Source organism: Pteronotus mesoamericanus, unplaced genomic scaffold (assembly GCF_021234165.1).
Source record: "Pteronotus mesoamericanus isolate MK-2021 breed Mesoamerican mustached bat unplaced genomic scaffold, CSHL_Meso_final contig_20, whole genome shotgun sequence".
Classification (NCBI taxonomy): Eukaryota; Metazoa; Chordata; class Mammalia; order Chiroptera; family Mormoopidae; genus Pteronotus; species Pteronotus mesoamericanus.
The window spans coordinates 100,888,563-100,913,694 of record NW_026555085.1 but is presented as its reverse complement, the minus strand read 5'-3'; the positions used below and the strand labels follow the sequence as shown (position 1 = coordinate 100,913,694).

General features: G+C 45.9%; 2 protein-coding genes and 2 non-coding genes across 4 annotated transcripts; 3 read left to right on the top strand and 1 right to left on the bottom strand.

Annotated features, from left to right (window-relative positions):
• Positions 1-885: 885 nt before the first annotated feature.
• On the top strand, positions 886-10,145 carry TCP1 (t-complex 1). Its single transcript, XM_054570186.1, has 12 exons — positions 886-1,136; positions 2,204-2,289; positions 2,483-2,611; positions 3,900-3,997; positions 4,363-4,473; positions 4,784-4,965; positions 5,368-5,494; positions 7,957-8,132; positions 8,503-8,626; positions 8,938-9,130; positions 9,274-9,437; positions 9,929-10,145. The coding sequence occupies exons 1-12, from the start codon at positions 1,073-1,075 to the stop codon at positions 10,143-10,145; spliced, it is 1,671 nt and encodes a 556-aa protein (XP_054426161.1). The 5' UTR covers positions 886-1,072.
• LOC129068039 (small nucleolar RNA SNORA29) lies at positions 4,150-4,286 on the top strand. Its single transcript, XR_008528856.1, has one exon. It is a non-coding gene; the product is annotated as a small nucleolar RNA SNORA29 (small nucleolar RNA).
• LOC129068023 (small nucleolar RNA SNORA20) lies at positions 8,686-8,820 on the top strand. The gene has a single exon (XR_008528842.1). It is a non-coding gene; the product is annotated as a small nucleolar RNA SNORA20 (small nucleolar RNA).
• Positions 10,146-10,330: 185 nt separating the features above from the next.
• Positions 10,331-19,639, bottom strand: ACAT2 (acetyl-CoA acetyltransferase 2). Its single transcript, XM_054570187.1, has 9 exons — positions 19,484-19,639; positions 18,726-18,860; positions 15,868-16,049; positions 14,497-14,614; positions 13,523-13,666; positions 12,275-12,397; positions 11,600-11,754; positions 10,983-11,093; positions 10,331-10,507 (listed from the first exon to the last, which is right to left on the bottom strand). Exons 1-9 carry the CDS (start codon positions 19,536-19,538, stop codon positions 10,337-10,339), a joined length of 1,194 nt encoding a protein of 397 aa, XP_054426162.1. The 5' UTR covers positions 19,539-19,639; the 3' UTR covers positions 10,331-10,336.
• Positions 19,640-25,132: the final 5,493 nt, after the last annotated feature.

Sequence of the window (25,132 nt, the reverse complement as noted above, 5' to 3'; positions counted from 1 at the left end):
GTGGGAACGACCTGTTAGTTGAGATGACTTTTTGCCGCTTCTTGCCGAGTCCCACCTAAGGAATCCGTAATTTCACACTACCTTATTTGGGTCCTCTGGTGGCAGAGGTAAGGCCATGAAGCGACACACACCCGCCGGGCACTGAGGGAAAGGGGCAGAGTAAGACGTACAGTTTTTAGAAACAGCTTTCATTTTGCGGGGCTGTGGAGGAGAGGCAGTCCCATCCTGGCCCCAGCGTATACTCGGAGGACAGGAACAAAGCCCGCGACATGCACGCTCTCCGAGCAAGTTTCTACGTTTTAGGACAAGGGAAAGTTACTGTATAGACAAGCGGCTCACAGCTGGCGTCCAAGAATTTCTAACCTGGCTACTTACTTCTGGGCACTGACCTCTTTCCCTTAGATTGTCAAATTAAAAAATGGAAACAGCCAACACATCAAGAGCTGCCGGGAGTGAATCAATCAAACTTATCCCTCGTTTGTCAGACTGTCAAAAAATATATTTTTGGATGTGCTTCAGAATTTTAGTAATTTATGTGCGCCACGGGATGAGAAAAGTAGAAAATCGCTGTTATAAATTAAGAAGCAAGGCGAGCTTAGAAGCCCAGCTCGGCCTCTGAAAAGGGCCCGCCCTTTCCCTTCGTGTCACACTCTGAGCTCCGCCCCACTGTGAACCACCCATTCTAGAAGGCGCTAGAATGTGCAAATGCGCAGCTCAACTAAGCACCCCCTTCTTGCTCTCCGTAATCCTGACTTCCGGTCCACCTTGGCGGGGAGGGGGTTGGCCTTCTTATTCGCTCTTCAATTGGGCGAAAGTGCTGGACCCGCCCTCTCCCGGCTCTTCACTTCCTACTCATTCACGCTTCTAGGCCTCCTCCCTCTCTTTCCCGCCCTGCCCCGCAGCGGCGCATGGGTTCTAGGGACGGTGTTCCCAGCAGCCCCTGCGGCATCGCTTGGGCCCGTTCCACGCCGTTTCTGCCACCCGCTGCTGGTGTGGCCGCTTCCCGGCCTAGGGACCGATACGCGAGTTGTCCGCGGTGTGAGGGAAACCCGAGGTGTACCCTACAGCGAAAATGGAGGGGCCTTTGTCCGTTTTCGGGGATCGCAGCACTGGGGAGACGATCCGCTCCCAGAACGGTAAGGACGGACAAGGCCTGGTTTGGATCGACGCGGTTCGCTCCCCCGTCTCCTAGTCCGCCCCTCTTGGGCTGTGGCTACCGTCCTTGTGTTTTTCTCTCCCCAAAAGGAGTCTGGGAGTTGGGGTACATGTCCTATCCCCGCCGGTCTCGCCACTTTTGCGGGGGGCGGTAGCGCCCTCTTTACGTAGGGCAGGAACGCGGCAGAGCGCGGCACGTTTCTGAGAACCGCGCGGGATGGGAGTGGTTGGTTGTGGATGGCCAGGCTGTGGTGTATGAAAAGCGAGACGCGTGATGGCCACGCCTGGAGTCCTCTTGGGTTGCTCTGATCCTCTTTTGTTCCGAGTCTAACAGCGAGGAGTCTCTCTCTCAATCTCTAAGTCTCGTTTTAGGACCATTAACCAGAAAAGAGTAGTTTCAATCGCTCGTATTACTGAGGAGGAAATGGCCTCAATTCCGACGACTTGCCCATTGTACCCCACCGGTTGTCATCTGCAGTAGATGCCCGCTGCCCGACGTCCAGATCCAGTTCTTACCCCATCTGTCGCTGACAGCTTTTTGAAATAAAAAAGTAGCTGACGAAATTTTAGGTGAATGTTAGCATAAGGGTAGTTAAAAGGAATTTAGTGAACATTGGTACGCGTTAAAGCATTCGTTGTTGCACCTCTTTTGAGAGCGTTTGCAGTATGAAGTCATAGATGCCTGTCCTCTCAGCGTTGTTTGATGGATTATTAATTTTTGTCCTGGGTGAATTTGCGATAAAATCAGAACATTGGATTCTCACTTTTTTGACTGACAGATAAAGATGGTTTACTTTTATATGATTTTTATTTTAACCTGCCAATTTCTAAAGGAAAAGGCTGGTGTAGTATATCTTTTCCCCCATGTATGAACTGGCAAAACCCGAAATTATGACCAGTAAATTTCCTTTTTATTTTAGGTAATCAGGAGAGATTTGTAAATTTGGAAAATTCAGAGACTGTGCAGTGTCATTTACTTTGTTGACAGTGAAATGATTGTCGTTTGAAGGAGTGGATTTTTCTGATTTCATTATTTCATTTTTTACAGTTATGGCTGCAGCCTCTATTGCCAATATTGTAAAAAGTTCTCTTGGACCAGTCGGCTTGGATAAAATGTTGGTGGATGATATTGGTGTAAGTAGAGATGATGTTTCTTTAAATTAAAAAGATCTCGAGTATTTTGCTATGTAAATTATTTGGTTTTAGTCAGAGTGCTGGTATTGGAAGATGTAGTAAAGGTAAATGTATGACACAATGGGGTTGTGTTAATTAGAAAATGTTTTGTCTCTGTGGGTGATTTTTTTTTTTCCCCTTGAAAATTTCTTAGGATGTAACCATTACTAATGATGGTGCAACCATCCTGAAGTTACTGGAGGTAGAACATCCTGCAGCTAAAGTTCTTTGTGAGCTGGCTGATCTGCAAGACAAAGAAGTGGGAGATGGAACCACCTCTGTGGTAGGTAGTCACCAGGTAGACAGCTAAAGACTAATTTTCCTCAGTCCAGCGTTCAGAAAGTGATTTCTGATACGCCATTTGCTTCTGAGTCAAAAGTAAGTTCTCTACTTAAGAGGGTTTAATTTGTTCCTTTGGTGGTGATTCAGAAACAAAATTGGAAAAAACTGATGGTGATAGCTAGTTTGCACAACTTGAAAAGAAAAGAAACATAATTTAATACAGTCCCCTCATTTAAGCTTTTTTCCCCTCCCCTCTTAGACCAGAGACTTAGAAATGTCTAAAACCCTCCCTTTATAATTATTTAAAGAAGACAATCTCACTCGTTTTTTAAAAACACGATGTTTTTATATTTTAAATGTTGACAAGGTAATCTCATGAGTTCACAATGGGGGTGTGAGAAAGACAGTAAACACGGGATCAATAGCATGGTGTAAACTTGGAGGACATGCAGCACATCGGTAATAGAAACACTTATTTGGTGAAGAACAAATAATTTGCTCTAAAAAAAGTATGGCCATAAAACAATGAAATTTTCCTCATCTTAAATAGTAAATGTGGGCCTCTGTATAAGGAACTTACTTATGATAATATGATTTTGTAAATTATAATTTACCCCCAAAGAAGTAGTATTTTTTAATTTAATTTTAATTTATTTTTTCAAATACATTTGTCTCTGCCTACCCCCCACTTGTATTTTTGAAGTCTTTTCAATTAAAAATTTTTGTAGTGTCTTTAAATGATTTTTATTTATTTTTAAAGCAATTTTTCTAATCCTCACCCAACAACAGTTTTTTTCATTGCTTTTAGGATTTTTGTTTGGTTTTTTTTTTTAGAGAGAGGGGGAATGGAGGGAGACAAACATTAATGGGTTGCCTCTCACACACCCACAATGCAGGCATGTGCCCTGACTGGGGATCGAACTGCTGACTTTCTGGTTTTTGGAATGACTCCCAACGCACTAACCTAAAATAGTATAGGTCATCTGAGTAGTTAGACTCTTTATTTAGCGTCCGTTGGACACTTGGAAAGATAAGTCCTTTGCAAGTGCAGTCCCTTAGTGTTGTGCGGCAGAGCTGGGTTATGAGCCAGAACATTTTTTGGACTCTTATTTGGCTTTGGCCATTCGCATATGAAACACTGAAGACTTACCTTTTTTCAGGTTTCTAATTAGTTACTCATTTCACTGCCATCACAGTTCTGTTTAGCATCTGATCATTTTGGTTTTTACATACCATCGCACATACTGAGTGTCAGGCCAACGTTAGAGCAATGTGTGTTTTCTCAACAGGTTATTATTGCAGCAGAACTTCTAAAAAACGCGGATGAACTAGTCAAACAGAAAATTCATCCCACGTCAGTTATTAGTGGCTATCGACTTGCTTGCAAGTAAGATTGTCTGTATTCAGATAATTTTATATTACTCAACAGAATAATTGTAAACATTTAAAAATGTTTTTGTTAATGACTGCACTTTATTTTGGAAACCTTGTATTTTGGCATTTAATTAATATTTGAAGTAAGTGGGGCCAGTGTCTTTTTTTCCCATTTGACTACCACATTCTCTCCTAATAGGTTTTAGTGGCTATGCTTATGGGGTAGAGTAAAATTGCCATGATCTGAGGGGGGAGGGTCTATTTGTGCCCTCCCCCTGTATGAAATGGCTGAACAGAAAATTGGTGCCCCTGACATTTGGACACTGATGAAAGTTTGAACAGGGAATTAATTTATGTTCTCTCGCACCCTCTAAACAGGGAAGCAGTGCGTTATATCAGTGAAAATCTAATTATTAACACTGATGAACTTGGAAGAGATTGCCTGATTAATGCTGCTAAGACATCAATGTCGTCCAAAATTATTGGAATGTATCCTTGCGGTCCGGTAAAGTTGAGGCTTTTTTACAAGAACTTCTGTTAGTTCTCATGCCAGGTGATACTGTATTGAAATTGCCTGTGTTCTTCCCTGCTTTTCTAGGTGGAAAGGTAACATAAAGCGTTTGTAGAAGTAATATGAGTTGCAGATAGTGATAAATAGTACAGTAGCATTTTGGTAATACAAATAATGCTTGTTTCCTTGATGAGACTGCAAAAAGGCAGTGCCTTTCGATTACTCTTGATTTTCATGTGCACCCACTGTCCATTCCAAGTCTCTTATTCTCCTTAACTGTTGCCTTAGAAATGGTGATTTCTTCGCTAACATGGTAGTAGATGCTGTACTTGCTATAAAATACACAGATACAAGAGGCCAGCCTCGTTATCCAGTCAATTCCATTAACATTCTGAAGGCCCACGGGAGAAGTCAGATGGAGAGCATGCTTATCAGTGGCTACGCGCTCAACTGTGTCGTGGGGTCCCAGGGTAAGGCTTGGGCTTTGGTCACGTAGGGACGGGACTAGAAGTGAATCAGCTTCTTATTTATTTTTTTATTTATTGTTTTTTTGGTGGACTGTTGAATACTGCTCGTCTTCAGGGGAATGATCCAAGCTGTGCATTTACTGTTCTTTAAGGAATTGTACTTCATGTCAGTTTCTCTTTAATGACTTAAGCACATAACTTAGGAAAATGCAACTTAGAAGAAAGTGCATGTGTTTAATACCATGAAAATGTGTGTGTAATGTTAAATGTAACAATCTAGATTTGTATTTACATATAGCTTAATCTCTGTACTACTCTATTACGCTTTGTGGCTGGGTATATGTTATAAAATGTAGAGTTATTAATAGTTACTCTAAAGGATCTTAATATTATGTTCAATTATAGGCATGCCCAAGAGAATAGTTAATGCAAAAATTGCTTGCCTTGACTTCAGCCTGCAGAAAACAAAAATGAAGCTTGGTGTACAAGTGGTTATTACAGACCCTGAAAAACTGGACCAGATTAGACAGAGGTATGTTGAGAGATTATTTTTGACCTTTGAAAATAGGTGTTTGTAAATCATACTTCTGCTAGAGCAGGTGGCGGTAAACTGAAAAAGGAGCACTGCGTCTTGTATTTAATGTAGTAGAGGGACCGAGAAGTGGACCGTGTGCCTCCCGTATGCCAAGCAGGTGCGGGGCGGTGTGCACGGTGCCATGTGTTGATTGGCACACAAGAGGCCTAGTCAGGAAGATGTAAGTTTTTAATGGTTGGTCGCTTGGTGTGGTTTGTTTGTTTGTTTGTAGTAACTGAACCAAATCTACAAGAAATTTTTTCCAAGAGTCAGGAATGCCCTCATCTTCTAAATCTAACTGTGTGTGTCTCTCTTTTCTCTTTCCTGGTGTACCAGAAAGGGTCCTTCCATCAAAGGCCAGTCCCTCCACAATAAGTGTTCCAAATCCCTTCTGCTTTAGTGTCCTGATTTACTGATTGTTCTTTTTCATTTGTATCTTCAGTTGATTCCACGCTTCATTCCTCCCAGGTTCTACGTGCAGCTCACACCTTTTGCTCCAGTTCCTCCCTCCTCCAGCTCTCTCCTGCCAGGAGCCTCAAGAGGGGCTTATATGAAATCTGTCCTCTGGTGCTTTCTCATTCCTTTCCAGCAGAGGACCCCTCTCAGGTCACTGATGACTGAGACGGAAATTCACTAGACACTTTCAGCCTTCACTTGATCTTTATCAAGCCTTTGATTTCTTTCATGAGACATTTGACAGGTGGAGTGGCTTTGTGATACTGCCTCCTCTGTTCCCGAGCCAGGCTGCTACCGCCACCTTTTGTCCCCTGGGCACTCCTCCTCCCTTTGGCTTCAGTTACTGTTTGGAGACTCCCAAATCTATTTCTCTGAGCTCCACACACATGTATTTGTCTGGCTGAATATTTTTTAAGCATCTCAAAATCATGTCTAAAACTGAAATTGTGGTGATATACCCCAAATCTGTTCTTGGTTTTAGCGATGGGGACCCCTTTATTCGGTCTACTCGGACAGAAAGCTAGAAAATATCTTTAACTTTTTTTTTTTTTTTTTATCTAGTAACTTTTACCCTTTTAATTTCTCACCAAGACCACCTGATTTCTATCTTCAAGTTAAATCTCAAATTTACTTGCTTGCGTTTGCGTTGTTACGCAGACTGTCGCACAGGCCTCCACGCTGGTGGTCTGGAGTTTGCTCTGTGCCCTCCCAGGCTGTTTCCCCGCTTACCACGCCTGCAGCCGGAGCTGGGGGTGCCGTGGGCATCCCTTGCGCTGTGGTCTCGCCCCAGTGGGAGCTGGGGCCCAGCAGACTCTCCATCCACAGGACCTAGCATGTTTCTCCCTGCGCCTCAACGTCTTCTCTGCCTGCTTGTTTTGATTGGTTAACTTTTACTTGCTCCTCAGGTGGTCAGTCCCTGAGAGAAGCTTTTTTTCATCCCTCAATCTAAAGTACGCTCTACCACGGCTGTCTGCGCCTTGCTGTCCGGGAGCTTACCGCAGTTTCTGGGTTCGTGTGGCATAGGCTGTGAGCTCTGAGGGGCACCCTGAGTGACTTCCTGGGCTGTAGCCCCGTTTTTAGGATAGTATCTGGCACACAGTACTGGTTCAGTAGATACAAAAGGGTTCATGTTGAGGTTAGTCTTGAAGAATTCTTCAAATGATAGGCGAAATGGCTTCAGTCACCTCCGTACTGACACCGTTTCCCATAGCTAGCTTGTGATTTCCATCCATGTCTGCCCACCCCCGGCATCCGCACCGGAATGACGCGGCCCTCACACGCATGCTGTTGAAAACTGAGCTCTGCTGTCTCATTCTGCCTCCAGTCTGTTAGTATGTCTTTCACCCAGGAGTCAGTAGTTCAACCTCCCACGCACCTAAGCCATGCACTCTGACCCCTCTGTGTAGGTCGTCTGTGTCTGCAGTTGCTGCCTCCTTGCCGCAGTCCTTCACCTTATCAGTGCGGTTCCCACGCTGCTGCAGTCAGGATCCTTTTGAAAACATGGATTTAATGCTGCTCTTAAAAAGATTTAACTTAGTCCAGACTCTTTAACACGCTTTCAGGGTTCTTCATTTTCTGGTCCTGACTGCAGTTTCACCTCTGGGACCCTCTTGACTCAGACCCTCAAGCTTTCCTTGTCCCACCTGCCAAGGTGGATTTCTGTCTCCCGTGTGCTCTGTACTGGCCACGGGATGTGGTTGACTGTCTGCCCGGCAGATCATTGAAGGCAGGGCCGCTCTCCTTTGCAATCACAGTTCTTGGGGTTGGGGACTCAAATTGGGGGAAAACTAAGTGATAATTTTTAATCCCTAGAACTTTTATGTAAAATTAGACTGATTTAAATTTTGGTCATAGAAAAGGTTAGTTAATATTTAATCTGCAGTTACCTTGTGAAAAATGCTTATGGAAGTTAAAGCTATGTTACGAGAAAAACACAAGAGGTACCTGGGTTTCTTTATCTGTAGAGAATCAGATATCACTAAGGAGCGAATCCAGAAGATCCTGGCAGCTGGAGCCAACGTTGTTCTAACTACTGGTGGAATTGACGATATGTGTCTCAAGTATTTTGTGGAGACTGGTGCAATGGCGGTTAGGAGAGTTTTGAAAAGGGACCTTAAACGCATTGCTAAAGCTTCTGGAGGTATGTCTTCTGTTAGTTCTCAGATATGACATGTTACTGTACATGACCGTGTCTCTACACTGGAACATCAGCACTAAGCAGCTTCCAAGACAGCCATTGTTTCTTTTTAATTCCTGTAATTATTTATTCTTCAAATGTATTTATAGAGCCGTTTTTCGTGTTACTGGAACAGTTCTTTAGTGTTACTGAATTTCTTCAGTGACAGTTCCATCTTGGACAAAAGGATACGTTGCTTGTTTGGTGCTTAACTGGAAACAAACTTGTATTATTAGTATATCGCTTTTCCATAAATGTTTCTAAATCTAAGATAGGCTATGAAAATACTCATGGGAGAACAGTATTGACAAGATCTTTGTAATTCTCTAAATAGCAACTATTCTGTCAACCTTGGCCAACTTGGAGGGCGAAGAAACTTTTGAAGCCTCAATGTTGGGACAAGCTGAAGAGGTGGTACAGGAGAGAATTTGTGATGATGAACTGATCCTGATCAAAAAGTAAGAACCACTTACTAAATTACAAAGCTGTGTAGATTTTATTAATAAATGGAGATCACTTTCCCATTAATTTGCTGCTATAGTCTTTTCAGTGATATGAGCAGTTATACGCATGGGATAAAATATCAGTGGACCACTGTCAGTGGAGACGGAATAACCGTTTCGTCTCTCTTGCGTGTGTGGTCTAGACATTGCTTCCGTGTCCAGTCCTTACGTAAGCAGGATTCACTCAAAGTGCTTGTAATGAATTTCTCTGTAGACTCAATTTTATGAAAGTATTGGTTTAAAAATTTCACTTTATTTTTAAACAGCACTAAGGCCCGTACATCTGCATCGATAATCTTACGTGGGGCAAATGATTTCATGTGCGATGAGATGGAGCGCTCTATACACGACGCTCTTTGTGTGGTGAGGCGCGTTTTGGAGTCCAAGTCTGTGGTGCCAGGTGGGGGTGCTGTAGAAGCAGCCCTTTCCATATACCTCGAAAACTACGCCACCAGCATGGTAAGAACACCTAGAAACCCTTTCCCCCCAGAAGCTCATGAAAGGTCATCTCCGGCATCTTGTTAATACACTTCTTCTGAGACCTTGGCTGCTGTGGGTTTTGTCTTCCTTGTGTCAAGACACCCTGTTGTCTCTCTTCTTAGGGGTCTCGGGAACAGCTTGCTATTGCAGAGTTTGCACGATCTCTTCTGGTTATTCCCAATACATTGGCAGTTAATGCTGCTCAAGACTCCACTGATCTCGTTGCAAAGTTAAGAGCTTTTCATAATGAGGCTCAAGTTAACCCAGAACGTAAAAACCTAAAATGGTGAGTGTAGTTTCCTTGTCCTTTTCATTGTCATCTGTATTGTATAGATGTGTGTTGTTTTCTGGTGATTTTATTAGCATTGATGTGTCTTAGTTTGTCCTTGCTTCTCCAGGTAGTTACTTTACCTACAGGATGGTCCAACAGAGGGATGGGAGAGATTATTTTGGGGTGATCCATACCTATTTTTAAGCAGTTCCTTTATAAGTTACTAAATGATGCTTAGAAAGTTTCTGTGCTGATTTTGTCACTCACAAAGAACTACTTTAGTCTTTTTTTAAAATTATTGATTTGAGAGGAAAGGGGAGAAACTTACTTATGCCTTTATTGGCTGATTACTGTATGTGCGCCAGCAGGGTCAAACCCACAGCCCCAGTATTTTGGGATGACACTCCAACCACCTGACCTACCCAGCCAGGGTCAGCTCCTTTAAAAGAATAGGATGGGTATGTGTTTTAAGAGGTCATCTAATAGATTTTTCTCCTAAATTACAGGATTGGTCTTGATCTGATTAATGGCAAACCTCGAGACAACAAACAGGCAGGAGTGTTTGAACCAACCATTGTTAAAGTTAAGAGTTTGAAATTTGCAACAGAAGCTGCAATTACCATTCTTCGAATTGATGATCTCATTAAATTACATCCAGAAAGCAAAGATGAGAAGCACGGAGGTTACGAAGATGCTGTTCACTCAGGAGACCTTGATGACTGATCTGATTTCTCTCTTTATTTATGACACTCTAAGGTGTGGCAGTCTTTGTGTATCACATTAAAGTACAACAAGCTGTCGAGCCTCTGGTGGGTTCTTACAGAGGGTGAATTCCAGCCTCACATTGGTCCTGATCTCACATTTGTGTCTTACTAGCTTAGAAGGAAAGGAGGTGCATGAAGAGTTAAGCAGGTTCACCCTCTCTGAACGCACATGGCTATCCCCATCCCACCCCCGATGCATAGCGCAGCGACACCACGGCGCCCACCCTGTCGCTCCATGGTGTGTAGCAGGGTGACAAGAATCCGACAGCCAGATGCCCCTAGAGGGTGGCCCAAGGCAATAGCCCCTCCTTGAACGTTGACCTAAGAGGGGGAAAGATTGGTTATTACGTGGCAATAGGTTAAAATCCTAAACTAACCTTTTTCTTCCTAGTGTTAACACCAGTAAGTTACCCTTTTCAGCAGTTTAGGAACTGATTTATACCCTTGTGACATCTATCCTGACTACCTTCCCTTATTTCTTAGTTTTAAAAAATGTTAAAACTGTTCCTGCTTCAAGTAAACTAATGCCATCAAGGGTTTTTTTCCCCTTGGGAAGCAACAAAATAGATGTGCCCATGACCCAGCAAGGACTTACATCTAACAGCCACCCACTAGGAAGCAGCAAAATACATGAGCCTGTGACCCAGCAAGGACTTAGATCTAGCAGCCACCCACTGTGACTGACCATTATCTGGGACATACTATCTAACTACATGTATGTGGGTTTTGCTGTTTCCAGTCTGAAAACCATTGTCAGTGCCATCTGCAAGCCTTTGGGACTGCGGCTCAAGTTCACCTTCTCCAGGTTTAATCCAAGCTCCTTAGCTACTGCCACAGACAGGGCTGCGAAGGCTTCGTTGATTTCGAACACGTCCACGTCCTCCAGTGACCAACCTGCTTTTGCAACCTAAAGGAAAAATGAGTGGAAAAGGTGTAAAAACAGGCGGAACCATTCCTCATGGTACATAAAAAAGTGCGATATACTATATTGAAGGGTCTCTAAAAGCTGCCAATTTGGGTTCCTGAATCAGCCTAGCGATGCTACATTTTGCGTAGACATTAAGGGTCAATAAAACCACCCTTGGACAGTCTAAACTACCTTAAATTTGAACCAGTAATATCTGTCATATCTAGGCCAGGTGATATAGAACCATTCCCCTAAGGCACGTGATCCAAATGTATAGGTCAAGGAATGAGCTCATTTGAGGCTAATTGGAAGATCGTCAGAGAAGGGAAACAAAGCCAGTGAAACCTGATAGGAATAAACATGAAAGCAAAATCAAGCTCAATCTTAGCATTTTGGTGTGGAAAGGACCCGGAACGTTTAAAGAAGGCAGAGCTCAAACACAAGATGACAGATTACTGCTCTAGTCCCCAAGGTGGAAATTAACCAACATGCAGCATTCAACTCACAGCTTGCTTTATTGCTGGAATCGGCCCTGTTCCCATAATGGAAGGGTCCACACCGGCTTGTGACCAGGAAACTATCTGTGCCAGGGGTGCAAGCCCACGGGTGTCGGCGTCTGATTTCCTCATGAGAACCACAGCTGCAGCACCGTCGTTCATTCCTGCAAGAGGCAACGGTCTCGTGTCTAAAGCGGTGCTCCCGAGTTGCAGTGAAGTACCCATGTTTACCTTCTCTGACACCTGACGACACGAGGTAACACACCGTGGCAGAGCTGTTCGCTGTATTTCAGGTGTCACCGTGTAAACAGAAATGGTGAGGCAATATGGCATCACTGACCTCAGAACACCAATGGGAGAAGGTGGAAAGAGTAAAGCAGTGGGCGAGGGGAGGTCACCCACAAGAAGAGGGAAATCCTCACCCTCCCAGGAGGGTACTGACCTGGGGTTGGGAAAGGACCAAGATAGTAAAGCGGGGTTCCCACTGTACGTCTGGTTGGGAAAGCTGGTCCATTCTTTCAGTAAATATGGGGTGAGTCAGATACGGAGAAACTAATGATCAAATATGAAAAACATTTTCCCCTAAAGCAGCTAAAACAAGGTTTTAGAATAACGCATACAAATAATGAGAGGAAAGAAAAAAGGAATTAACCTGAAGACCTACTGGGAGATGGCATGTCTTACCTGAAGCATTGGCTGGGGTGACAGTCCCTGTCCCATCAGTGAGGAAGTAAGGCTTTAGTTTGGACATGGCTTCCAAGTTGCTCCCGTGGCGAGGAAACTCATCTGTCTTAACTTCAGTGAGGCCTGAAAAAAAGAAAACGAGCTAACCTGGGTTAGAGCAGAGACGGCAGGCAGCGTGCTGGGCATGGTGGATGCCTCGGGCCTGGTGAAGATTCATATTTGGGAAAGAGGCTTATTAAAAAATACTTTCATTCCCATAAGAGGAAAGTAAAAAGTACTGTTCGTTGAAACATGTGCCCTGATGGGTGTGGCTCGGATGGTTGGGCATTGTTCTGCAAAGTGATTCCTGGTTAGGGCACAGGCCTGGGTTGTGGGCTCCGTCCCCAGTGAGTGTGTACGAGGCAAGTGATCGATGTTTCTCTTCCTCTCTTTCTTCTCCCTTCCCCTCTCTTTAAATAAATTGAAAACATTTTACGAGCACCGTCGTCATGAGACAGTCTGGGCTCCCCACATCCACTGCCCTTGCCGAGGGAGGCAGGACAGGGAGTTCCTTGCGCAGAATGGCTATGGTCTTGGGCGTAGGGCTGGGCTGGTTATAGCCAACAGGGCCCGGACTGAGAAAGCCAGTCTCAGAAGGCCTGGGCCTGCGAGTTGCCAGTTAATCACACTGACAGAACTTGAGCCCCAGCTGGTGCGGCTTGGTTGAGTGTCGTCCGAAGGGTCGCTAGCTGGGTTCCCGGTTAGGGCACATGCCGGGGTTGCAGGTTTCATCACCCCACCACAGTCGGGGTGCCCGTGGAAAGCGACCAAATGATGTTTCTGATGTCAGCATTTCTCTCCCTCTCCTCCCTCCTTTACCCCTCTCTAAAATCAAGAATTTTTAAAAAGTGACCCAAAAATACCCACCCAAGAAATACGAAATGCACACAGAAGCAGCAGAAAGTAATGGATGTTTACTTCTGAGGAGAGAGCCTGTGAAAGGTCAGCTGTTGCCTCCTCACAAGGCCGTTTCTCGTGAAACCTGCTCTGGCCGCCTAGCAGTGTGGACGCCCTGGGGCCAAGTGTATGAGAGCTGGCACGTCTGCCAGGAAACGCCCCACCCCACACCCATACTCAGGGCATCCAGGACCTATCCTTCAGTCACAGCTTGAAAGACATGGTTAACACGATTTATAAACACTCCTGTCTACTATTCTTTCTTAGAAATAGCCGTGTTGATGTTTAAATCATTAAGAATTATATACCTACCTTTTCTAGAAGGCACAAAAACTGGTACAATCTCTTTGTCAAAATAGCCAGCTTTCTGTGCACTCTCTGCCCTGTTCTGGGACAGAACTGCTAACTTGTCCTGATCTTCTCTGTTCACTTGCCATTTTTTGGCTACATTTTCAGCTGTGGAAAAAAATAAAGCAAAACTGTTTTCAGGAAATGGGGCTTTTGGTAGCTCCAGGTTTTCTGAAACAAGCGCTGACCGCCCACCACCAGCAGGCTCACAGGTGGGCTGAGAGGCCAGCTCTGTGGCCGCCCCACCTCCCACTGGTGATGAATGTTAAAAGATGGCAGGGACTGCATCGAGAAGCCATTTTTTTTCTTTGTTTCCTTCTCTCTTTTCCTTTTTATATAATTTTAAACTTTCAGAAATTTCCTTTACGTTAATTTTTGCCCCAGCTGGTCCGTTCCGTCATTCTCTTTTTCAACCATCTGAAAGTTAAAGATATGCTCCTTTATCCCTAAATGTTAGCACTGGTATGTATTTCCCCCCAAACAGGACCTTTTCTTATATAACCACAGCTTTCAAAATCAGGAAGCGGAACGCCGATATATTACTATTGTCTGATTCTTGGTCCATATTCATCAGTTTCACCTGCTGTCCTGATGCTGTCATTTACAGCTAATTCACTTCCTCAGGACCCAATCCAGGATCATGCACTGCATTTCACTGTCAATTTCTTTAGCGTTTTGTGTTTTAAATTTTTGGAAGAATTCCCCAGTCTATCTTTGTGTTTCTTAACTTTGTTATTGTTGAAGAGCAAGGTCCAGTTGTTTTGTCAAATATCCCTAATCTGGGTTTGTTTTTTCCTCAAGATTAGACTAAGATCATGCAGAAAAGCAAGCACCCCACCGCACAGGATTTCGTAATGAGGAAAGTGCCTGTGGAGCCAATCACTACATGATTTTTAACCTTTTTACTGTAAATCCGTTTTCAGTGACGTCTGCCTTACCTGTAATGCCCATGTGATACTTGTGAAATGCATCTGTGAGCCCGTCGCAGAGAATACTGTCTGCTAGTGGTGTCTCCCCAATCCTGACTCCTGTCCTCAGGTGAACCAGGTGAGGGGCCTGGAAACAGAAATGAATTTAGGCTTGGTTATAACTAGCCCCTTCCTTAGCATCCCGCACTTAACTATCCCGTAGTCCCTAAGTTCCCATCTAGTCCCCTGGTGCCCCTTCTCCCCAGCTCTGGCCCACTGTCCTTCTTACCCAGGGTCCAGGGCCCGAAAAGCCCTGGAATCAGCAGGCCAATCCGCCTGTCTTCTCTTGGGAGCTGTAACTCTCCTACCTGCCCCTTTCCGTTTCCCATCAAACCTATCCCTTCTGTGTCCTATTTATTTCCTTAAGAACCTTATTCATTCTTCCCAAAGAGGCAACTAGTTATCTGTTAAAGGGCTTAAGTGATACTAACACTGTGTTACTTATTTTGATGGGAGACATACTGCCTATGCCGGGAACAATCAGGTTGCCTAATTAACTGATGGGGAGAGATGCGTAGGCCGTGAATCCTGTTAACTCTTACCAACTCATTAGCAGCTACAGCAGAACACAAGGACTTGGGAGTCAGCCGCACATGCTTGAATCCTGGCTCTGGGTCTCAGTAAATCACAATGACACCACCTGCCCTCCAAGTGCTGTTGGGACTGAAGGTACAGAAGCACCTGTGGAGTCCTACGCTCTGACTGTTCGCCACCTTCAGCCGCTCCTGGGCCTCAGCAACGGCTGGGCAGAAGAGGCCTCTGTCTAGGGGAGGCCAGGTCAGACCCCTGAACTGCCTGTACGAAGCAGGGGGCAAGCTGTGTCCTCTTTCATCGTGCCAGTTTGAGGGATGGAACTTGGTGAAACAAATCCCGTCTGGCAAACTCATCAGAGAAGGCACCATTCAGTGGGCCACTTTTCTGCATTTTATGCCTCCCAAAGGTCAACGAAATTTGGTCCCTGGGATCCTCCTTGTCACGTGCAGGAAGGTAAATGGCAACACCTGTTCTTGACTTCTCACAACGAGAAAGAAGTTTCAGATCAAGGATTTCTACGAACTAATGTTATAGGTTTGATTCAGAAAATATTTTATGCTTCGTTAGCATTTTAGAAAAACCATTCTGTTCTAATCACGCTGGTGGACTGGCTTTATCTTGAACCCAAATTTCTCGCCTAATTTGAAAAATAATTAACATTCAGGAAGGGATCAAGTCTGCATCCTTTTTGGTTTTTTGTTTCCTGTTTTGGTTCCTGCTCCGCTCTGACTTGGTTTACTCTGCGATGGCGCGGACATGAGTGAATCAGGGAGAGCTCTGTGACAGCCGCCCCCTCGGAGGTCCTACCTTGCTCATACTTTCCATGCCGCCAGCAACCACAATGCTGGCGTCTCCGATCTGGATGGACTGGGCTGCGAGGCACACAGCTTTTAGGCCTGACCCGCAGACCATTTGACAGCTCCATGCTGGGACGGAGTAAGGGATCCCTGCACCCACACTGGCTTGTCGAACAGGATTCTGCCCGCAGCCTGGAGGAAGGAACACAGAGGCCTCTCAGCAATCGAACAGAAAATGTTTGGTCGGAGGCACATGCAAAACCAGTTTACATCCAGACCTCCTGCCACTGCCAGGGCACGCTCTCTTGGAAGCAGAGAGGCCTCGGCACACCCCACATCTGTCCTAGCGCAGCCCTTACGCACACATGACCTTGTGCTGCTCTACAGACACTCGTGGATGTTGCAAGCTTTCTTCTCCACAAAGTTACTAATACCTTAAGAAGGAACTATCTTCCGGACCTTTCGATAGGACTTGAATAAGCACACTCCCTTATCAAGTAAGGGCAGCCGCAGGCATTGTTTATGCTTCTAACTAGGCCATGTGCTTCTGTGGTCATGGTTCCGATGCCTTAGCCATGGGAAGGTAAGAGGGTTCCTTAAAGAGGAAAATCTCTGATCTCGATTCCCAGTCAGGGCACGTGCCTGGGTTGTGGGCCAGATCCCCAGTACAGGATGCACGAGAGGCAACCACATATTGATGTTCCTTTCTCTTGCTTTCTGCCTCCCTTCCCCCCTCTCTGAAAAACAAATAAAGATTAAAAAAAATCACAACAAATATTTGCTGTGGGGAGTGTGTTGATGGAACGGGAAGAAATAGATTACAAATTTAATCAAAATATTGGAGAAGAGGATGGTATTGACAGTATCAGATATTCTTAGTCACCACTGTGTCAGAGAGTCAGTCAGTGTTTATACAGTGGTCACTCTGCTGCAAGTTACTGACAGACCCCCATCTAGCAACTCACCTTGGTAAGGTTGCTGGGAAAAAACTGGCAAACGGTCAGTGACAAAAATGTAGAGATTATATTCATCACAATGTTATTAATCGGGGATTAGGTGGACATTGAGAGTAGACACAGGAAAAATATTAAAAAGAATTATTAAAATATTCTCTGAGTTAAATGCATAGGACACTAGTTTATGAAGAAGACAATATTACTTAAGGTTTCTGCTTCTTTAAAATTGATTGATTTTAAAGAGAGAAGGTAGAGAGAAACATCAGTTGTTCTACTCACGCAGTCATTGATTGATTCTTTTTTAAAATATTTTTTATTTATTGATTTTAGAGAGAGAGAAAAACATTGATTTGTTGTTCCATCCATTCATTGCTCCTTGTATGTGCCCTGACTGGGGATTGAATCCAAACCCTGGTGCATCAAGGACGCTCCAACCAACTGAGCTACCTGGACAGGGAAGTTTCCTGCTTTTTAAGCTACAAATGCATTTAAGTCAATAAATCCTTTATAAAAATTTTATTTATTCATAATCCTTGTCTTCAGGTGCTTAGAGTTAAGAATGGGTGTTGAGCATAATTAATTAGTAGTTTAGCATTTAGCAGAATATAAGCTCCATGAGAATTTCCACCTTATATAAACACTGTTCATCTCTAGCTGTCTGGAACAGTACCTGGCACACAGCAGGTGCTCAGTAAATATTTATGCTACTGTGGAGGATTCCTGGGCTAAAGGACAGAGGTGGGTTCAAAGACTAGCTCCACTTCAAACTGTGGCCTTGGTTAAGTGACTTAATTCTCAGAATCTCCGTTATTTATTTGTAAAATGGAGAAAATGTGCTCTAACAGGCTTACTGAGAGTAGTAAATGAGGCGATGGGAGCACTAAGCCCAGCGTTTTAAAGGCCCAGCACTAAGCAGACCCTCAGCAGATGCAGCTCTCTGTTTATTATAATGTGTGGAGATGCTGGAGGTGAGAAGCGAAGAGGCAACAGAGAAGCCAGCAGCTGGCTACCCCACGGCAACTGAGCAACTGTGAGTCACGTGTCTGGGAAGGAAGGAGGGAGTGACTGAAGGTGACGAGTCTGAGGCGGTACTCATACTCGACGCCCTGCAGGGTCATGAGAAAGCAGTGGGCTTCCACCTTAAGGCCTGTCCGGAGAAGTGGAGGAAGGAGAGCTGGGAAGAGAAACTACAAAACCTCAAAGTAAATACCCAGAAAAATGGGCCAGGTCTCAGAAAGGGCAAGGACAAAAGCTGGTTGTTAGTGAGCATTACCAATTAGCACTATGAATAATTAGAATTGATGTTCCTGAGTGATCCTGAAACTCGTCACGATGAACAAATTAGGAACTGGCAGGGACTGCTGGTCTGTCACTCCCAGTGGGAACGAGAGGACTGGAGCACCCTGGTGACTTACCCGCGCCCAACCCAGGCATGACTCACCTTGGTCTGTGAGGGGCGTGAGGCCACCCTGCCTTACCAGCCCCGAAGTGAGGCCCGTGGGAGCGAGGGCTTTACCTGCGTGGTTGGAGCCCTATCCCCAGCACCTACCACGGTAATGCGGGGCACAAAAGAGGAGTTTGTACATTTTTACTGTGTTAACACTTCAGGGAACTATGGAGGGAGGGTCCGCATCCTCTCCCATGTGCCACACTGGCTCTGCTTCTAATGAAAAGGCAGTGGAGGGTGGTGGTCTAGGGTCATTCAGGGAAAAGTACATGGAAGATGCTGAGTACATGGAGAGAAGCTAGCTATTCACGGGACTTGCAAAGGGGCGACAGGAAGAATTCTAACAGCAGGAACTCTGTGAGCCACCTGTATGCCGGCAAGAAAAAAGTTTGGGTGGGGGAGAGGGGTCGTTGATGGGCTGCTTCTAATAAACTTGACCCTCTGCCAGGGTCACCAAGGAGTTACCTGCTGCCAAAACGTGTCCAAATATGACCTCCGACACCTCTTCGGGGGCCACAGCGGCCCTCTTCAGGACTTCTTTGATGACAGTGGAGCCTAGCTCATGGACAGGAACAGTGGACAAGGCACCATTGAAGGAGCCTAGGACAGAAGGGAACGCGAGGGCGATGAAGAGGCTGCCCACGTCCGGGGGCCGGCAGACCCGGGCTCTCCCCCTGCGCAGGCGCCCTCCGCAGCTCATCGGGGTACAGAGCGGAGCGCGTGTGACTCGCAGCAGCCAAGGCCCGGGAAGGCGGCCCCCAGAGAGCGCGGGGAGCTGCGGACCCGCGGGAAGCTGGCCGGTCCATCCCCAGGATGGGCCACGCTGCCCTAACAAAAGAGGTCAGCCCTCCTGCGCGTCCAAGGGCTTTGAAAACTACAACACTAAGGAAGGGAAGGAAAGTCAGGCCAACCGAGGGACCCCCCCGCAAGACCTCTGTCCCGTGCCCCGGCTCAGACACCACAGCAGCCCCGCCCCTGAGGCCACAGGGATGAGGTGGCCAATCAGGAGGTCGCGAGAGAGCGCTTCTTTCCGTCAGCCAATGGGAAAGTAGGAAGGTGCAGTGGCTCTACCCGGAGAGCCAATCAGAGCACGCGAAAAAGAATTATCCTCACCTCACGAGTGAGGCGAGCCTGCTGGACCGGCCCAGGGAGGTGTGAGACTCCTAGTTCTGAGGGTCCCAAGCGTCCCAGCGGTCCCCGCGTGGGACCTGCCGGCCACTCACCTATGATCGTCCGCGCCGCCGAGACGATGACCACGGGGTCGGAGTCTGCACTCATCCTGCCACACGACCACTTCACGCGCAGCTGAGGACCGGGTGCTGCCGCTAGCGAGGCTAAAAAAAGCCTTCTCCGGCGGCCGCCGAACCACACTGAGGGGTGGAGCCGCAGGCCGCCCCGCCGACCGCTGCCGCAAGCGTCGGTGCGCAGACGCGAGGGCGGGCCGGTGGGGCGGGGCCGGTCGGGGAAGCGGGGACCTTGAGGGAGAAACTCACATCTCCCTCCCACCTCAGACCGTGCTTGCACGCACCAGCGTTGCATTTTTAGTCTGGACGTTTTTGTTTTGCGAAGGGTGTTGGGTTTGTTTTTTTTTTTAACTCAGTGTTTTTCGAGTCAGTGAAAGGTGAGGGTGACAATGTTCGGCGTTCCGCCCATCACTGGAATCCCACTGAAGAGAGAATCAGTGCGAGGCCTGCAGGCCTGAAGGCCGTGCCCACGTGTTTTTGCTCTCCGGGCTTCGACAGCGCCGCCCCGCTCCCTCCTTCCCCCCGCGCCGTTTTGCCTGGGTGCCCATTGGGGGTTAACTTGGTTCTCCTCGCGGCAGACCCGTGGGCTGACTCCGTGCCCTGTCGGGTTGGCACCGCGTGCCTGGCCGACCCGAAAATCAGCTCCAGAGAAGCGCGCGTGCCTCACTGCCCCGCAAGGCAAAAGCATTGCCTCTGGCAGCAGTGCGGACAGGCTGAAGGGCAGGAACGGGCACTAAGCTGGGTCACTCTTCCGCTGAAAACCCTTACCGGCTTTTTATCCCCTCCCCCACACCCTCCCGGGGCGAAGTTCAAAGTCTGGCAGAGCTCTGCAGGAACCCGAGCTTCGGGCCCCAGTCGTTTTCCAGCCCCAGCCCTTGCTGTTTTCCCCTGGACACCTCGTAGGCTAGTCTCCCAGACAGAAGTCTCGCTTTGTCTTATTCTCTCGAGCACCTGGGACGGTGTTGGACACGCAGGAAGGATTTAATGCTTATCAAATGTTAATGAATTTTTAGGATTATCATCTAAAAGCTTTAACCATGCCCAGGGCTGCGTGAAGATAGAGGTTAGATCTTACAGAAAAAAGAGATGGTAGAGTGAGCTGCCGACGTGGAGATGTACAAGTACTAAACCCAACAAGCTCAGGAGAGGCCCGCATGGCAGCGCCACATACGCAAGAGACTGAAAGTAACCATGTAGGGTGTGGTCTGAACATAAAAATTCCTCGCTGAAAGTCAGTCATGGCAGCAGCCACGTCCAAGGCCTGTAGCTTCCTCGACAAAGGTCAGTTACCTTAACTGAGCCTGTGTGTGGTCTCTGTGCATCTAGGATAAGGTAGCATTGCAATGTCGGAATAATCCCTATTCCCAGTCCCGTCAAGGTCCGCCCACTGCACCAGACCGAAGTCCGCGGAGCTTCATGGTCTCCCTGCTCCTGGGATTCCACGTGTGCTGAAGATGCTATCTGTTAGCCACCCTGTCCCCACCGACGTAAAAGTATGTGTCTCTCCGTTTTACTCTTCATCCAGCCTCAGAGGTTTCCCTGCTTTGCTTCCTCCTGCCTCCCTAATCTACCAACGATGGATTTTCATGTAACCACTCACCTCCCTTTTATCTCCTTCCTTGACTGTAGTGTTTAACATGAGCTGCGTGGCTGCCATTCCCTGGAGCATTTTCTCAGTCCTTTGAGATTTTTGCTTCCTGGCAATTGTCAGTTTGGCTCAAATACATTCATAAAAAATTCTTTACAGGCCTGGACATTTCTTACCTTGGCAAAAGTATTTGAATAATAACATCGAACAGCCATCAACTATCAATGTTGGCAAGGTGTGTTTGAGTAAAGGGTAAACACGGGTGGGATAATCAGGGATGGCTGAAATTTCATGGTTACTACAGGGACTTGATACATTTCACCTCTTTCCACGGATCTAGTTATGGTGATTGATTTCCAACATCCACTTTACTCCATATAATTAGCCTTAGCCTTGGCCAGTGGACATGAGGCCCCATCTTTGCAAGCAAACACAAAAAGATTTTCCTTATTTTCTGAGCCAGAAGCAAGCTGCTCTTACAAGCCAACTGAAAGCATCTTGATTTATCTGGGCTGACTTCTTGGTCGGAAGTTCAGATTTTTAGATGTTCGGTAAATCAAGGAGAAACAATACACTAGCAAGGAAAGGGTTTCTAGACTGGCAGTGTAGCTTGTTGAGTAAGGTTATAGAAAGAAAATCATTTGACAAGCCTGGGGAATCTTCCTGAAAAACTCAAGTAGGCTGAAATTTCATTTAGTCCTGGGAATCTACATCAAGACTTTCAAGAGAGATAGGTGGATGAGTCAGACAAACCAGAGAAGATAACTACAGCGTAAGCCCCAGATAGGGGTGATGTGGAGGGAGAAGCTGGAGACGTGCTTGGGGTCTGACGCAGCGATGGACCAGGACCAGCAGTCCTCCCCGAGAGCTCAGCAGCACGCTGGACTGCGTAGTGTCCCAAAAGATATGGGAGCCCAAGATATTTAAGGAAATTGTTCCCTAGCTTCACACTCTATCCCAGTGCCCACTTACACGTCTGGCCACTCCTGTCACCTTTGTGGGCTTACTTTGACTGCTCCTAAATATATTCCCCAAGAGTCTTACTTTACACAGGAACCCTGGGTAATACGGTCACTCCCATGGCTTCAGTTACACTTGGGGACAGCTCTGAAATCTAACCTAGTCGTCACCTGAGCACAGGCCCTCTCCATTAAAACATCCCATAAGCACATCAGATTGAACACATCTAAACCTAACTCATTACTGCCATGTCTTTCAGCCTTTGTTCTTCTCTACTCCAAATATCCATGAGCGCTGTAACTATCTCCTGTTAACCAACCTACCATGTAGCACTCCTCTTAGTGGGGGCTTCCTAGTGGAAATGACATCTACCTCCTGCATGGTGCTCCTTGGCATCTTAACTTGCTTCTGCTTATCCTGTTGTAATTCCTAGTTTCATCTGTCTCCTTTACTAGACTCTAAGCTTTGCAGGACGATCTTGTTATACGGCTTTATGCACAGCTCTTCGCACATTTTGGTTAATAAATATGAATATTTAATATATTCTTTACGCCCAGTGCCTAATACATCTGACTACGAATATATCCTTCTGGATGCAAGAAAAGTATTCACTTGTGTCCAGCCTGGAGGCTCTATCTAGATCCAACTTAAGAGCAAACATTGAGATCATTGTTTGCTTTCGTTGTGTGGCCCCACAGCACCTGTCCTCCACAGAGTCCTCATTACTCAAAGCTCTGTATGGGCAGGAACTAAGAATAATGAATAGGTGAAAGAAGAAATCATTTTGAAAATTACAGCTGCATCTAGAGTCATGTACCACCTCGGCTGGTGAGGAGTGCAAGTGAGGAACCCCTGGTAGAGCCGGGATCCGGAGCCGTCCCCTCCTGAGGGGGCTTTGCAGGAGTCCAGGCCAGATTTTAGCAGGAGGTAGAATTCACCAACCTCCCACGCAGGAAACTCTCCCATGATGGGTCCCATCAGAGATCAAAGGCAATGGCATTACCCAGGGTTGTGAGAAGTGTTCAGGGTTGTAACCCTGGGAATAAATGAACTCTCAAGCAAGTGTCATCAGAGAAGAGCAGTAGGAATGACTGGATTCAGGGAACAAACTATTAACGAAAAATGACAACTGAGAGAAAATTGTCAGAAAGAATGGCTTTGAGTTATATTTGCAAGTAGCCCCAAAACTAGACCGGTCAGTTGCATCCAATAGAGCTGAGGCCAAGGGGACTAACATCTGCTGAGCCCTGTGTTACAGGCACTTTATTTTTGTTCTCAAGAAAATCCTCCCAGCAGCAAACTGTACCCACTAAACCTTATGTGAAGAGATGGCAACTGGTACACCCTCCAAGGCCAGACCTCTGTGAAATGTCATTGTTCCTCTTGTCCACCGCCAGTATTTCCTACAAGGACCAAGTTAACCCTTCTGAGAAACCAAACCCTCTTACCTGAGCCAGCATCTTGAATTATATATGTAAGATCTTTGTAATTTGCATTTTTCCCATCATTGCGTTGCCATTCCATGCAGCCGTTTCTGATGAGTATGTACTGGGCACAGCAACCATTCAGACTGCTGAGATGTCATCCTCAGTAGCTTGGGTGGCATTTCTTCACTTTATTCGAGGATGCATGACAACAGTGGCAAGTCTGGCTTCTTGTCAGACATGGTTCGGCTGTCAGCTTTGAAGTACTGTCCAGGAAGCTTTAAGGACAGCACCGTCGAGCCCAGCTCCAACACTTAGCAGCCCTTTGACAGCTGCTGCACCCATTCCAGCACACTTCCTATTCTGTAAATGGGGATGCCATGCGCCTACCTCACGGAGTGGTAATCAAGATCATAATGCAAATAAAACGCCGGTCAGTTCCTGGTACGTACCTACTCAATAGATGTCAAAAAACACTAAGGCACTTTTTTTTTTTACTACCTTCAACTCTCCGGAATAATGTTTACGTAAAAACGTTGAAACTTTCTTGCTGTATCTTGGACTTTGGCTGCACTCATCAAGCTTTTGCCAAATCGTGGATTTCTCAGTTTCTAAGAGACATCTAAAAGATGCTTCGACTCCCACTTGTCCTGCTTGAGAAGTAATACGCTTTAAACAGGAAGTAGACACACAGGCAGCTGCCTTTCTCTCTGACATCAAAGGTATCACCATCCATTTCATGAAAGCTGCTAGCTTTTCCCTTTCAGTGGAAACTGACCAGTCATTTATATCTGGGGTGGTTTGACCAAGGGAGGTGGCCTGTCATCAGGGCTGGGACTTCACTCTGAGACAACAGTAGTGGCACCATTCACAGTCACTGTCATGTATTAACTCTTAGCAGGGAACCACTGAGCCGCAGAAATTACGAAGCCTGCCCGAGCCACGAAGCAGGGAAGGGGAAACGGCCAGAGGACTCTCAAGCCTGGTGACGACTTACTCTCTTATCGTAGTCATTCCAGTAAATAAAGCATCCAGTTCCAGAAGGGAAGAATGTTGACTCTGCACAATCTTAAGTTCTCTCCGCCCAAGTTATTCATTTGTTAATGCAGATTCAACAGAAGTGTGAACATTGGTGATGACGCATAAATCCATAGTCAATTTAGTCATAAAATCATATTAACAGTTGAACAATTAATTTCCTATGGCACACCAATGACTGCACAATGCCAAAAGAAAAATTTCAGTTTGTTTGTTTACATTGGGCAAGTTAGAACATACACGACAAAAAACAAAGACACACTACTTGATGAATCAAGGGAGTATTATTTAGTATTTTAGTATACACCAAATGTTTATCACTACCATATTATTTACCATTGTATAGGCTTTTTTATTTACCTGAACACTGCACCAAAGGTTAAGACACGAAGCGCAGTACTTTAAATATACCACCTGTGACCAGATATACTCATATGCCAGTTAAACAAGCAAACAGCAGTTTTCAAGTTAAGTTGCACCTCAGTTTCAGGTATCACAACTCCACTTCTCAGGTTCCTGGATATTAAAGGTAATTATCTAAAACAATAAAATATTTTACTTTCAGAAAATCACATTTCATCTCCCTTACATGAAAAGCTATAGATTCTATAACTTTCA